Source organism: Pteropus medius, unplaced genomic scaffold, assembly GCF_902729225.1.
Source record: "Pteropus medius unplaced genomic scaffold, Ma_sr-lr_union100, whole genome shotgun sequence".
Taxonomy (NCBI): Eukaryota; Metazoa; Chordata; class Mammalia; order Chiroptera; family Pteropodidae; genus Pteropus; species Pteropus medius.
In genome coordinates, this window is record NW_024349796.1 from 599543 (window position 1) to 615911 (window position 16369).

Genomic DNA, 16369 nt, shown 5'->3' on the forward strand with positions numbered 1-16369 from the left:
GAAAGAGTGGAAGGCCACTTTGTGCCATTTTTCCACAACACAAGAAGAAAGAGTCTCCCTGGTCCTTGGATTAGCCCTCAGGTGAAATACTTTCAACCTGTTCCTGATTGCTGTACCATCAAAGCTTGTCTTGAAACCCTGAGGCTTTCAGGGCAATAGTTCAAATTGCAACTCTACATTTGTCGATGCTGTCTCAAAGTTTGTTTTTTGTTTTTTGTTTTTTTTAGTTATAGAAGTCAAAAGTTACAAATGCAATGAGATTCTGAATCTTTTAATGAAAGATAAAACAACAATATAAACATACACAAATTTACAGAGAGGGAATCAACTTTAATACATTTGGAGTAAAAGGTGTTTCTTATTTAAATATGGTATAAAAATAAATGCAAGAAACATTAACTGAGAATGTACGGACAACAAAGATATGAGCTTGTTTCTGACTGTGGATATATTGGTGAAATAACTTTCTGTGCTAATTTATTGTTTAATAAATGTGAAGCCATATGTATACTTATTGATATATGCTTTTTTTTCTTTTTCAATTCTTCCAGTTTGTGACTGACTGAATTTTCTGTGAACTGTGTGTCTAGCAGAAGCTTTAAGAGAAAGAGAGAGAAAGGGAAAAATAAAAGATTTACTTCACTCGAACTTGATAAAAAGGAAAAGACATGGATCCAGCTTAGTACAAGGGGGAAGTAAGCAGACAACACTTTGAAATGGAGGCATTGAGATGGCAGAGTCCCTTGGAGATTGCAATGCCTTAATGCACACAATGAAAGAACAATTCAGGTCCTTTGCTCATGCAACATCTTGGTCTAATGTCCTCTGTTCCAGGTAACAACAAAGAGCTACAAAGTATATGCAGCGACTCAGTCTGTTTCCATGCTACAAGGTGATCCATTTAGTAAGACTGAACGAGGCTTGTTAACCTCTTTGACGTGACAGATTTCCCCTGAGAAAAAATATAAACAAGGATAAACAAAGAAAACAGTATGATCACTGAAAACCTGCTTATTAGTAACATCTATCTATTGCAGCTGATTTTTGTGCAAGGGTGGAAATGGAACCCGTTAGGTACAGCTTAGTTCAAACTTCATGCCCAACTTCCTTCCCGCCAACACATCGAACAAAATGAGCCTCCCTTATTCCACCCTCCCATTCCTCCTGCCCACTTCCTCCCCACTGCAAACAGACTGATGGGTTCACAGCACAGATTAGCAAATCATAAAACATGTCCATAAACGTTCATTGAGGCTTAGCAATGATGCAACACCTAGGTTAGCAACTGGTTATAAACATTTACAACAAAACTTTATAAGTTGCTCTGAAAGATAGCAATGTGAATGCATTCTTGGTCAATCGCTGGAACTAGTGTTGCATTGATAAATATTCAGATATGCATAGAGTATGACTTACTTAAATTAAATGCATTTTTGAGGGTGTGATTGTTGGAAACTCAAGATTGAGTCTGTTCTTTATCCTATATAGTAATGGAGATAAAGGTGCCAATTATACATGTAAAGATAAAAGTCTATGTGCACCCTACTTCAAATTGTAGACATTTCCCTGTCCTTTTCCATCTGATTTCCTCCAACCCCAAGCCCAGAAAAAATCCCATAAATACTGATTCCACATATTGTGTTAATATCTAGAATGCATATTCATTTTGGAGGGAAATCTTGAAAACCAAAACTGTCCCTGTTAATTACAAGTATTTAGAGCGATAAGAAATTTAAAATTTCTGATCAGAATAGCAGATTGCTGATTGGTGACTTATGTTCCATCTTTTATTGTATATATTTTAGTTGGTCCACTTATTGAATGGAATTTGTGCTTCTTAGAAGTTAAAATAATAAGGAGAAAATCAAAATGTTTTTTAAGAAATATAATATTTTAATATTAAACTAGTCAAATAGTCAATGGTCTTCTTAATTTACTAGCTAATGTGGCTCAGATAGAGTTTAATAAGGGAGTGGTGTGGTGTTGGGAGAAAAATGATCACTCATGACCACGTTTTGGGAAAAGCACAAGATGTTTAAGAAATGATTAATAATTCAAAAATCAAGTTTTCTTTACTTGAGCAGTGGTAGCAAAAACCAAGCACCATTTTCTTTTAATTGGGCAAAAGGATTCGCAACTTAGCTTTTAGCAACTAACAGTAGAAGATGCCAAAGTTTAGCAAAGGTTTTCCTCACTTAGCTCTAATTGTTTTGTGGGAGGAAAAGTAATAAAAGAAAAAGCAGATTATTAACAATACACCCTACTTTCCATTATATATTGGCCTTATAAACAAAATATGTTTTTTCTTCTTGACACCACTTCTACACTTTTTGCTCATCCCTAAAATGTGGATAATAATATTACCTACTTTAAAAGCTATTTCTGAAGAATAAAACAAGTAAATGCTTAAAACTATTATTGAAACATTCTATATACTCTGTTTATGTTGGCTATTTTATTAATAATAATAATTATTATTGTTATTCTGGTTATATGCTTTCACATTAGGACACCAAGAACTGAAGTCACTATTTTGACTCTGAGAAAAGCAGAAAGTTGCTAATAAATTGGAAGCTGAAATTATACTGCTTTTTCATTCAAAACATGGGCAAGTAGGTTAATCAAACAATGTTGGAATCAAAAAACTAGTTTTCTATACTTGAAGACTATACTGTTTCCTATATTTACTACTGTATTCTCTTGCTATTAATATAAATGTATATATAATATAAATGTATACATATTCATTCTGAAGATAATGTATTTTTAAAAAGTGCTTACTGTTTCAAATATCATTGGAGGGATGGGGAGGCATAAGAGTGAATTCTTATACAGTAGAAGAAGAGGGGAAAGATATTAATATAAAACTATTGCTTTTAAACCCATAGATTAATGTAATTTTGTTCAAACTATTGGGAAAAAAGTGAAGCAGATACTTTGAAATAGGAAGCCATTTGAAACTCAGATAAAATCATTTTTTTACTTGGACTGTAAATGTAATAAATAGTAACATGGTTCTCTCAAAAATTTTTCCCCAAATATCCTTGAAGCTGTTAGTACTTGGCCCAGTATGGGCTTCATTAAGAAGAAAGTGAGGCACAAGTTTAGCTTGATAGGCTGTTGTCCCAGGAGATAATTTAAAAAAAAAAAAAAAGAACTCATTTATGGAAGCTCGAAGAGAAACACAGGCATACAGTAAACCTGGGGTTTTGTGATAATAGACAAACAGATGAATAAAAATGGGAAATCTTATGCATACATTTTAATATAGTCACACAATAAAACACTTTGCATAATATAAACTTATCAAATTTGTAATAAGGATATTTGTTTTGTGTATTGAGACAACTAAAAGGCAAATTTACAGTAAAAAGAACTACAACTAACAGTAAAAAAGACTTAAGAGCCCCAATCTGGGGCCAAAGTAAATAGCCCGGATGACCAATGAGTCATCTAGAGTTGAAGGTCTAGATCACTTGGCTCTATCTGTAAACCCTGTGCACATCTTGCCTTGTTCACACATCAGAAAGAAAAATACAAAGGCAATATTCTAGTGCACAAAGAAATATTGATCGCTCGCTGTATTGGAGAATCTTAAATTAAAAAGAACATTGATCTTTACTTTTTAGTGGGAAAGAATATATTTGCACATCAGCCATTTTGTAACAATCTTTTTTAGCGCAGTCCCTTGGAGACTGTGTGGAATGAGCCCCTGACAATTATCTTTCATAACTTTTCCAAGTTGAAGAATCTGAGAAATTTTTATAGCTAAATTCTAATCTTAATTTTGGAAACAAAAAGGGCTAAAAAACCCTTACCAATAACAATTTTTACCAAATTGTTTACAGTTGAATTCTCATGAATGGTGCTTTTTAAAAATCAAATGACTATATATTTGTTATGTGATTTATACCCTTTCTTGCTAGATTTTAAAGGAAATAGATTACACTGTAAACAGAAATCTGTTCAGAAAGACAAAGACAGAAACTCAGAACAAAATGACACAAAAATTCGAGATCCTATGAGATTTTGTGATACTGTTTTTGGTTAGTGAACAAGATGCTAGACAAAGAAGCACATAATCAGTTTCAGGACAGAATAAACCTCAGACTTGAGCTGGCACCTACAGGAATATAGAATGTGCATCTAATTCATAATACAGTTATCATATAAAAAAGGGGGTTTTCTAGTGTCTCACAACCAAACCTCACCTCCACCAAACCAATTCCTCTATATCTTAAATGCAGCACAGGGATTTTGTTATCATCAGACAAATAAACCCTCCAAAATAAACAACTCGTGTATTTGTTCTTAGCTTTTCCAAGTTAGCTATCAGTAGTTATGTATTTTACCTGATTTTAAAAATCTTTCCTGGTCTTAAAGTAGTGAGAGAAAGTTGTGCAGATGCTAATCAGTAAAAGAAAAGGAAGTAGAGGGAAGCTACGTGGGTGACTAAGTCACTCATTTTATTGCTGTTGTAAAAGTACACAGCAGTCTCTCCCAGTCTATAGGATAGTAAGCAGAACAAGGAGAAATGAAGAGACAGACTTCCAGAAGATAGCCATGGAAGAACTTAAAGAGATGAGCAGGAAAGCGTCTGCATTAGAATGCCTCAGAGGCTCCAAAGACAAGGTAAAAGAATAAAAAGAAGAAAGGGCAAATCTTGTCATGGAGTTTCCGCTGGTGTATGTGACCCAATCATGTGACCAGATGCTCAGCTCCACAGCTATGTAATAAAAAGAGTTGACCATTTGGTGGTAATGAGATGCTGTTGAACCAGGAATAGGGTATGCTTCTATAAGCCGAACTAAAAGATGTTATCTATTTGTCCTATATAAGTGAAAAATGTCCCCATTTCACTTATATATACAAATGTCTTTGCCTAGATTTAAAAATCCTTCATAATCTGGCTTCCCTGGCCTTTCAAACTGTGTGTTATCACTCCACAAAAGGATCCTTTGGCAGGCTTGATAACCTGCTCCTCTCGCAGCTCAGGTCACCTATCCTGGCATCTAACTACCTGTTCAGATCTCACCCACTCTTCAAAAGTGAACTTCTTATCCATGTCCTTGCTGAAGTCTGTTAACTGTCCCCTGAACTCGTCCACCATTCGCCTCTCTGGACTCTTGCTCTTAGAATCAACCCTATACTGCATTTACATGCCATTTTGTATAATTCTCTAAGTCACCTGGCTTGGCAAAGCAATCTTCAGCTGTTAAACAATATTAATATTAAAGAAGTCCCCAAATGCACACTTGTTTTTTTGCATGAGTTGAGTTCCTTGGCTGGAAATCACATTTTAAGAATAAACTTCTAGAAACCAGGGTAACAAGATTCAAATATCTGGGATAAAAAACTTTTAACTTGGAGGAGAAGAGGCACAATTAGATGAGGAATCAGGGACACTGGTCACACAACAAATATTAGCTAATTAACTGACAGAATCTGGGTCTCTTCAGCTCTTGTTTTGCCCCAGTTGTCCCAATTACAAAAATGAACTGGGAAGATGTTAGGAAGGAATTGAAGCTGAGCCAGGTGATTGGAAAGCTCTTCCCTGATTTAAATGAAACCAGTTTTCCCAGGGACACCTGCACATGAGTTTACTGAAACAGTGAATTATTTTAGCAAAACTGTGAAGAGTGAATTCTTAGAAAGTTAGAGATAAGCTCAAACTGTTGAGATGTGGAAGAAAGGAAAGAAGGAAAGATTCTGTAGCTAGTTTGGGCCGGTGTATTTAATGTTTAACACTGAAAAAAATTCTGTGGCATACTAAAAAGAAATAGTTTATGAACATATTAACATTTAAATACTGATTAAGAAAGACAAGTAAAGCCAAATACTCTCATTTCCTTTACTAAAAATATTTTCCTAACAGTAGTGTATGTCTATTAGAGAAAATGAGGAAAACATAGAAAAATATAAAGAAGAAATAAACATTACCTGAAATACAGTTATTTACATACTAATATATCCCTTTACCTTTTTGTACAAAAATATAATTTTTTAAATCTTATTTTTTTTACGAAACTGAAATTATACTGTGCATAGTTTTATGGCTTATTATGACTAACATGTGTATTAAAATGATTATATTTTGATCAATTATCCATGTTACATATATTTCTTCTAAAACGTTTTGTTCAAATTCATCACATTAGTGGCTAAGTCAATCTATTTAAAAAGATGCTACCAACAATTAAGAAAAAATTAAATATTATAGATTAGATCCAAATATATCAGTGTGTTGTACGTAATAAGAAAACATTGCATCTGAAATGTTATTTTAGTTCTACACACATATAAATGTACACAAGTACAGTTTACATAGTAACACAATATACACATATACACACAAACACACAAATACAATGTATTATTATGTCCAATGTGGGTGGTAAAAAAAAAAAGATGAAAACTGCTGCTCTAAAATTAAATTTTATTCACTGAATAATATTCCATCAGGTACATATACCTTGATGTATTTAAGAAATTCACAATTGTCATACATTCAGATCGTGTCTTATATCTGGCAGTTATAGAATGCAATGTGTGCGAAAATCTAGGGTTTCTTAGGATTAAATTACTAGAAGTTGAATTACTGATTGAAAGTGAGAGATTTCTAAGCTTTTGACTCATTTGAGAAAAGTGATTAGCAATCTATATTCTTATTAACAGTGTATGAAACCACCAATTTTCTTCCTCCTTTCTGACGCTAGATATTATCATTTTAAAAACTAAGCTATTTGAAGACAAAAGTTATTTTGTTGTTTTTTGAACAACTTGGCTATTAATAAAGATAGGTTTTTTGTTTTCTCTTATTGACTATCTTTGTAAAAACTATTCGTCTTTTGCTCATTTTTCTAAAGGCATATTGCTTTTCTAATTATTTGTTTGCAAAGAACTCCTCATATAAAAATATTAGGTCTTTATCATTTGCATGATTATTTAGTCATTTTTAAAAAGAGTTTGCCAGACTTGAGAAAAGCAGATTGCTTTAAACAAAGGTTCTTTAAGTGCAACATGTAGCTGTCTTTCATGGTGTCTTTGTGGATAAGACAGAGATGAGGTTCATGACTAAATAAACAATTATCTTCAAGGTGTGCTAATTACGGAGTAGTGGATCTCTGTCTTCCTCCCTCTTCTTTATGGCATTTTAATCGATAATTTGTATGATTAAACTGATGGAATTCTGATAAAATGCATGTCTGATGAAAATTTGGCAATCTTCGTTAAAAGACTGGGTAACAAAAAGATACTACAAAAATTATGTAAAGCTGTAATTCATAAGATAACATTTATTGGAAAGAAGGATAAAGAACCAAACTTATATTAAAATGAATAAACAATAAACCAAAAATCTAGCAGCAAAGGGAGAGAGAGAAAGAGGGAAACTAACTCAGTTTGTCTGGGATGAGGTCACAAAATCTGCATTTTCCAAGCCCCTGGTGATTTTGAGATATGGAATATGGGTAGTTGAACCACACAGAAAAACAGTGAACAAAAGATTTTAACTGTAGGAAATGAAAAGAAAATGAGCAGAGTTGATATAATCATACGTTCAAGCAATTCAACAATTAGAAAAGATGAACACTTCCTTGTAGTCTTTTATTTCTAGCGTTATAAACATGTTCCTTCTAGATATTAATATGTATGTTTCAAGTGAACAATCTTGATAACTGGTGCTTGTTATTCTCCTGTGTAACTCAGCTATATCTATTGGGCAATTTGTTTTTAACTGTTGATGAAATGAATGGGAAAAAAATTCCTAATACCAAAGTCCGTTAACCAGAATGACTTGATAAACCAAAAAAATAAAAAGGGGGAGGCTTGGAAGTGATGTTTTAAATTTCTAATAACTGCCACAAGCCTATTTTAATAATGGTCTTTTCTGGCTGAAATTATAGGTATAATTATCGTATTTAGAATTGCCCAATGTTTGCTCTTATTACTCTTAGATCCTTATTATTGGAAACAACAATGTCAAAAATAGCCATCAAAATGCGATGCACACTGCAGAAAATATGGGGTTTTGCCCAATCTGAGCTTGCCATATGGTCCTGGCCAAATGCCTTAGAAAATGCAGCAGGGCATCTATAGATATAAATATAATATACATACATCTATAAACATGTATGCAATTTAGATAGCAATGTCTATTATTTAGCTATTTTAAATTGCCTACTTTAGTGTTATTGCCTCTAAATATTAACATAAATTATAAAAAAGTAAAATTGCATCCACTGCTGTTATTGGTATAAAAATGACTTTCTTTTCTAAAAAATATTTCATAAAAGAATGCTGAGGAACACATATGATAGTACATGTGGCTTTAGATCGGGTAAGAGAAAATAAATAGATGACTTTGGTTATGTTATAGGGTTGTCTAGTAAGTGATCTTATACCTACAGATAGTTAACATATGAATCTACTTTTAATAAAAATTAAATCTAGATATAAAAGACCAATCTTTATTAATTTAAGTTCCATTCATATTTGTCCTAGTTATAGTAAAACAAATTTATAAAAAGAATGTGGAAACATTGCCCTTAGACTATTGATGAAATTCTATTCAACTATGTAATTCTACTCAATTCCATTTAACTCAGTGGGGTAATTGAGATTGATACTGAGGTTAAGACCTGATTGTCTGCCATATAAAAAGATGCTCAGGGTCACTAATTATCAGAGAAATGCAAAGCAAAACCACAATGCAATATCACCTCACATTTGTCAGATTGGCCATCGTCACTAAATCAAAAAATAATAAGTTTTGGTGAGGATGTAGAGAAAAGGGAATCCTGGTTCATTGTTGGTGGGATCGCAAATTAGTGCAGCCACTGTGGGAAATAGTTTGGAGGTTCCTCAAAAACTTGAAAATAGAACAACCTTTTGATCCAGCAATTACACTTCTGGGTATTTTTCCAAAGAAAATGAACACACTAATTCGTAAAGATCTATGCACCCCTATGTTCATGGCAGTGCTATTCACAGTAGCCAAGATTTGGAAGCAATGTAAGTGCCCATCAATAGACAATTGGATAAAGAAGTTATGGTTCATATAAAAAAATGGAATATTACTCAGCCTTAAAAAAAATGAAATCTTACCATTCGTAACGACACGGTGGACCTAGAGGGTATTATGCTGAGTGAAATAAGTCAGACAGAAAAAGAAAAAGATATGTGAAATCTAAGAAACGAAAGAAATGAAGAAACTAAATGAAAATAGACTCACAGATACAGAAGACAAACTGATGATTGCCAGAGGGGAGTGGGGTTGGGAGGCTGGATAAAAAAGGTGAAGGGATGAATATGTACAAATCAGTAGCTATGTAACAGCCACGGGGATATAGGGCAGCATAGGGAATTTAGTCAATATTATTATAATGGCTGTGTGTAGTGCCAAGTGTGTGCTAGAGTAATTGGGGAGATCACTTTATAAATGATATAAATGTCTAACCATTGTACTATATACCTGAAACTAATATAAAATAAATAAAATAAAATTGAAATGTTCAAAAGAGTTAACTATTTGCAAGTACTTGTCAAACATTGGAATGCTAAGTACATAAGCAAGCACAAACTTTCCACAACTTGTTTTATCAACTCTGATTTGCACCTTAATATAAGACTTAAATTATATCTGAGTAATACTTCAAGTTCACATATCTTCAAATAAAATCAAAGCAATAATGTAAAATGATGTATTAAATATTATATAACTTACGATTTCTAATTAGGATCATTTGAACTTTAATTTTCTACTATAAACTCAGTAAAGTTGGCTCAAAAATGTTCTAGCCTACATGTACATTTATTAGTGCTAAAAGTCTTACTCTTCCTCCTTCACTTCCTCTATTTCATGGCCAAAAGTTCTAGTTGTTATCATCAAATGTGAATTGATATGGTAGCTGCTGATTCTGCAAACATATCCTCCTATCTCTAGGTTCTCTTAACTCGTTCTCCACCCTTGTCTTCTGCATAGATGAAGGTGGCCCAGGCTCATCGCGTAAATCCAGAACACTAGCTATCTTCCTGATTACCGTTTTCCGTATTAAGTTCATTTAACTGGAAACTTCCATGGCGGTCCTTATCTGGAAAACAACTAAGTGTGTCAAGTGCCCCGTCCCTCTTTCTGGTTCCACCTTTATTCGCTCCCTCTTCAGGGCTGGCTGCCCCAGCTATCAGTAGGCAGGGCTCTTGCTTAGGTCTCAGCTCTTCCACTTGCCTACTCTGTGCTGCTTTAAGAAGCACCATTACAATTTACACGAGTGAGCTAGTAGAAAGCTAGTTCTATTAGTTAAACAGTTAACTTTCATGAGAAGAATGAATCAACTTAGGTGCATAAGTTAGTGGCATCTCCAAATTATTTATTTCTCTTCATATCTATCCTCTTATAAACTATAAACTACCTAAGAGTAGTGGCTATGTCTCATTATCTCTGTAGTCTCAGATAGAAAGCAAAGTACCTGACCCACAGCAGTGCTTGATAACTTGTGTTTTCTGTTTGTTTGTTTGTTTGTTTTTTTGCTGTTGTTGTTTAATAAAAGAATCCACAGTTCTTGGATAGATACATGGGTACTATTGCGCTGTAAACTTATTACAAAAAGTCCCCGGGATGGTCTCCAACTACACAGGTAGCTGGGGTTTCACAGCCACTGGCATAAGCCCAAGGCCTCAGGTATATTGGAACAGACATTGGGAAATGCCATTGAAACTTCTGCCTCTGGCACATGTAGCAGTGCGGGGGATGTTTTCCACTACTCAGCAACCTTGAAACTTTCCTTAGGAGCCCCTGGGCTGTCCTGGGTACTCTCTGACCTACCTGCTATACAATTCACAGATTATAGAACTTGAATGGCAGCTTAAGAACTAATGATCTACTAGGGGAAAATAAAGATACATTGTTCAAACTGAAGAGGGCACATGGTCTGTCATATGTCACACCAGTTGACTTACATCAGGCTACAGGGAACCTAAAATTTCTTTCTTAGACAAGTTATCACCACCAGCAGTTTCAATTTCAATAAAACAAGGTGGATAGCAATATGTGCCAACAACAAAATGATAAATGAGATGAGTTTCAGGTCTATAAGAAAAAAAAAGAGGAGAAAATAGTTCATCTTCGACTAGACTCACTTTATGTGTTTACTGGTAATATCCATGGTGAGAAAATCCAATGACCAGTTTATAAATTATATTTACTTAAGGTGTTCTAAGAATTTGCTAATATAGTTTGCCTATACCTGTAATCCCAAATCATAAAATCTACAGCACTTAACAAGAAAAGAATATGCACAAAGTTTTCCTTAAGGTGAGTTCACAAGTGCTCAGATGCAAACTGGAACCTTCCTTCTCACAATTGCTAATTTACTTGTATATCATGATGGATGTTTCTGTGAGGCAGATGATCTACTTCATTACAGAGATGTTTAAGTAAATAGAGGCTCTCATTAACTTCATGGACGTCTTAATATGCTGTAACTGTATTAGTATACCTATAATTTAGAAAAATGACTTTTCTGAATACTCTAAGGTTTGTCTCTATTTCATTGTAGAAGAAAATGATATCAAAAGACATGAAAGTAAAGGCAGGCTGTCTTTTTAATCATATAGGAATAGCGTATAACATGTCATATAGGCAAAACTTAATATCTGTTGGATAAATGGGAACCAGTAAAATAGTATAAAAGTAATAAAAATGTAGCATACAAGTGGATCCTAGAGCAGCACCGGGTCGATGTTCTCAATTGGAATTTTGCATGGTGAATAAACCTAGTGACGAATTTATAAATTTTCTTCTCAGGTACTTCAGGATCCTTACCGATGTAGCTTATCTACACTAACGTGTCCACGAGCCCAACTAGCAGAGTCTAAAGCACTCGACCAGGAGGCTCAACACTAAGGACCAACGTCCAGACCAAACGAGCCGTTGCGGAGTCCCCATGGGTAGCTCTGACCCTGCATTGTCCTGCTGCTAGCATTGCTCCATTGCTGGTCTGGAGCGATAGTTCCCAAAGCTGAATTCTGTATTATTAGAGGGTTATGCTGGGTGGAGAGAGTGATTTCGGTGTACAGTTTTGGTGGTTGTTAGGATATATGGAGATAATTTGTGCTAGATTTTACATTTATTCAAACCCAAGTTAAGCAATCACTTCTTGACCAGATAAATAATCTGTAGAATCTGCGACAGTGTCTTGAAATAATGAAATAAGGCTACAGTGAAAGTGACTGCATTTCCTCAGAGAGTGAGAACTTATTGGTAAGAGAGGCCTATGATGAATGTGAAACACAAGTGTATCTGAAAACCAAGATACGAAGTCTGATTCCTGCCTTCTACAATAAGTTATTTTTCCCTTGTGTTAGAGAAAAAGTAAAGATAAGCTGGAGAGAAAAATAGATGCCCCTTCTTTTATAATTTTGCATTCCATGTACCGAAGCAATTAAATTGTGTATGAATATAGTATAAGAAAAAAGTTAATATTTAACTTTAAAGATGTTTATCACACGTGATCTGTAATGGCAATGAGAAAGAAAGGAAGGAAGGAAGGAAGGAAGGAAGGAAGGAAGGAAGGAAGGAAGGAAGGAAGGCAGGCAGGCAGGCAGGAAGAAAAAACAACATAAATGTCCATCAACAGAGTACTGGAAAAATACATTACGGGTATATCCATTCAGAGGAACTTTGTGTAGTTAATAAGTAGAGTCATGTAGAAGAATATAAAATGACCTAGAAGATATTTTGATGCAATTTAAGTAAATAAAGCATATTTCAAAAGCATATTTAAAGTATAATTCCATTTCTTAAATATTTATATGTATTTGTGCAAAGTGCTAATTTGAGCTATTTCTCGATAGAAAGATTGCAGATGAAGAAACTGAGATTCAACAATTTAACTGATTTCTAAAAATTCATGTGGCAAGAAAGCATGGGACTGGTTTCAATCCTAAATATTAAAATGTCAGGCTTCCAGGCCTGGGCTGTTTTTACCACATTTTGCTGCTTATGAAAAATCTGCATTAAGCGTGTCAGTCAGCAACTCCATAATGGGCTTAAAGAATTTAATTAGATTTAGCTAAAAAGAACAATCCTAAAAGAACTAAGTATTGCATCTTTCTCACTCCATACAAGTAATAGGACTCATATTTGCATTTGTTCTTATCAATATCAATATCAATATATGTGTTAATGAGTTACAGAGTTAAACACAGAGTTGAACCAAAACATCAACTGATTTCAGAGCCAACTTAGTCCATTTGTTAAATGTTGGGGAGACTCTCTCTCACAGTCCCCCTAACTTCTGGTAATTTGTTGCCATCTCTGGAGCAAAGATTCCAAGCCCAACACACTAGCATAAGTCTACCAGAGCAGAGACAACAGGGCAGCCACGGTGGTCAGTGTATCTTTTCTGCCGACTCTTTTAAAGGCTATGTAGATAATTGTATTTATTGAGATAGGGTAATTTTTTTCTCCAAAAAAGGTTAGATTAGGTGAGTTCTTGGGAATTCAACATTCTCTAATTCTCATTTCTACTTTTCTAGCCCAAAGATAAACTGATTTAATTTCTGCTTCACACAAACTAAGGAGAGGAGGTAAGTAATACAGTTGGCACATGATTTATGAATTTTGATTGAAGGTGTGATTGATAAATCCTCCTACCTTGTTTTTCTCATTTCCAATCTGTTCTCCCTTTGTGTTGCAGACAGATGCTATGATAATTTAATGGTTGGAAAAATGGTGTCAGATTTGATGATAGTGATAGAGGAAGAAAAAACTATTACAATTAATACAGCATATGAACTTTGTCAAAAGAGAATGAAGTCAGCTTAATAAGAATAATACTTAAAGGTAAGAGAGAACATAGCAACCCTTGAAAGACCTTAAGAGACTTCTCTGATGGCAAAATAAATAAATAAATAAAGTTATAAAAGAGTAAATCACAGAAAATGAGATCACTGAAGATGAGGAGCCAAGGTGAAGGTATAACACAAAAGTGTGAGTTATTCTTATCACTCTAGTATTGGGCATAACAGAAAGAAAATGAGTAATCTATATATAGAGTAATGGATTTAAAGTTAGAAAACTTTGTTTCCCTTCCTGGCTCTAACACTCAACAACTGTGATATTATTGCTCAATTTGCTCATATGTGAAAGATTGTTGAGTATATAAACAACAACAAAACAAACAAAAAAAGAATGTCCTTGAAACACTGTAAAATGCTATGCAACTTTTAGCCATTTTATTATAATTATTCTGTAACGGGACAAAGAGTTTATTAGTCTCAGTAACCAACAGAAGTTCCAATGGTATTGGGAAGATCTGTCCAGCAAAACATTTTTGACTTTTGTGTGAAACAAAACAGTGATAATATTTTTTTTAAGCCAGGTTATAAAAATATGCTGGAGTATGTAAATCAACTTCTACAAATACATACTAATTAAAAATGGACTCAGACCGCAGAAGAGGATATATATTATCAGGTGGCAGGATTTATTTATCTTCTACCAGTTGGAAGAATATTAAGGAGCAAGATGAGCAGTGGGGAGGGAAAGAGTTTGGGAACAAAATAAATTTGGGTCAGTGCCAGCTCCCTAACTAACTTTGATTGTGGGCAAATTATGTACTACCTCTGACCCTTCAGTTTCCTGACCTGTAAAATGGGTAAAATAATGAATACAATAATAGTGAATTTGTAGGGTTAGATTAAATTAAAATAGGTAATATAAAGTGACTAGTGCAGGGCCTGGTCACGGCAAATACTCAATAAATGCACGTTATTAGTATTATCATCTCATTTTTCCCAGTTCCTTTTGTAGTTCATGTATTTGTTTACCTATGTTTTCCCTATTTCATTTCTTTCTTGGATACTGTCTATCTTGTAGTCTCCTTGTATTTACTAGAACAACCCGCACATGGGACTCCTTTAAAATGTTTATTTAAACTCCATCTTTTTTCCATTGTAATAAAATTACTGATTTTAATAAAATTACTGATTATAATAAAATTACTCATTTATTATCTTGTGTTAAATTATTTTATCGATCTTATAAAGGTATCCTATAAAATTTATTACATAAGTATTTAAGATGCTTAACACAACTGCTGGCCCTGAAATTAATCATAACATTTAGGATCACTGAACCAAGAGGAAATAAAAAAGAAATGAGAATAGAAGTTAAAGGGAACTTTAATAGAAGCTAACTACCATAAAATTTAATGATGCATATGGTATATTAATTTTTATTTTTGTATACAAATAATTTTCAGGATAGAAATTTACTTCTCATGACTAATAAACACAATCACTTGTAACCTACTGAGAAAATCAGAGAGCCTTTCTAATTTCCTTACTTTATTTCTTTAGATTACTACCAAAACAAAATTTCAATAAAAATGATTACTTTTAATTTTTTTGGATGGAAAAGAATTAAACCCAAACAATAGTGTCTGAAGGTTATCTGAAAATTAGCATGTTGTGTATATATATGTGTGTGTGTATCACGTTACTCAACTTCTCTTCCTTCAGTAATTCCAGCCATTTCTCCTTCTCCCTAAAAGGATGGTAGCCCTTTTTGGCCTAGTGAAATCCTATTTATCCAGTTAAATGTAATTTCCTCTGGGAATTCTCATATTACTCATGCTCCCTTGCCACCCTAACACCAAGCAGAAATAGTTTATCATTCTCCAGTATATCATAACATTTTGATTCTACTATTAGATACCTTAGAAATTAAGGTCTCTACCATTTCCATGTTTCCAAGACATAGCATGATGTTGGGAATATAGTTGGCACTTGACATGTAAATTTCGATTTGAAGGTATAGATGATTAAAGTTCTTTTTCCTTTGTTTCTTATTGATCCTTTCTTAAAGTTTGCAGTGTGTAACAATGTGGTGCTATTTTTTACAATTAAAGTATAATTGAAATATAATGGTATATTAATTTCAAGTGGACAACATAGTGATTCTACATTTGTACACCTTACAATGCGATCACCACAATAAGTTAGTAACCATCTGTCATCATACAAAGTTATTATAATATTATTCACTGTATTCCCTGTGCCATACATTATATCCCAGTAACTTACTTATTTTATAACTGGAAATTTGTACCTCTTATTCCTTTCTCCTTTTATACCCATCCTTTCTCACATCTCTGAAAATGAGAACATTAATTTGAAAAGACATATGCACCCCATGTTCATTGCAGCATTATTTACAATAGCCAAGTTATGGAAGCAACCTAGGTGTCCACTGATAGGTGAATGGATAAAGAAGATGTTTGTAATTGTAAGAAATAATTATATATGTATATATAATTCAGCAATAAGAAAGAATAAAATTTGTCATTTGTGACAACATGAGTGGACC

The 16369-nt window shown here is 33.7% G+C and overlaps 1 protein-coding gene across 2 annotated transcripts in view; it reads right to left on the minus strand.

Annotated features, from left to right (window-relative positions):
• Positions 1-255: 255 nt before the first annotated feature.
• RGS7 (regulator of G protein signaling 7) overlaps positions 256-16369 on the minus strand; it is a 500747-nt gene continuing 484633 nt past the window's right edge. For both annotated transcript variants that reach the window (XM_039883198.1, XM_039883197.1), the window contains one exon: positions 256-952. In XM_039883198.1, the coding sequence (XP_039739132.1) occupies positions 902-952 (51 nt within the window). In that variant the 3' untranslated portion in view covers positions 256-901. The remainder of the gene's footprint in view (positions 953-16369) is intronic.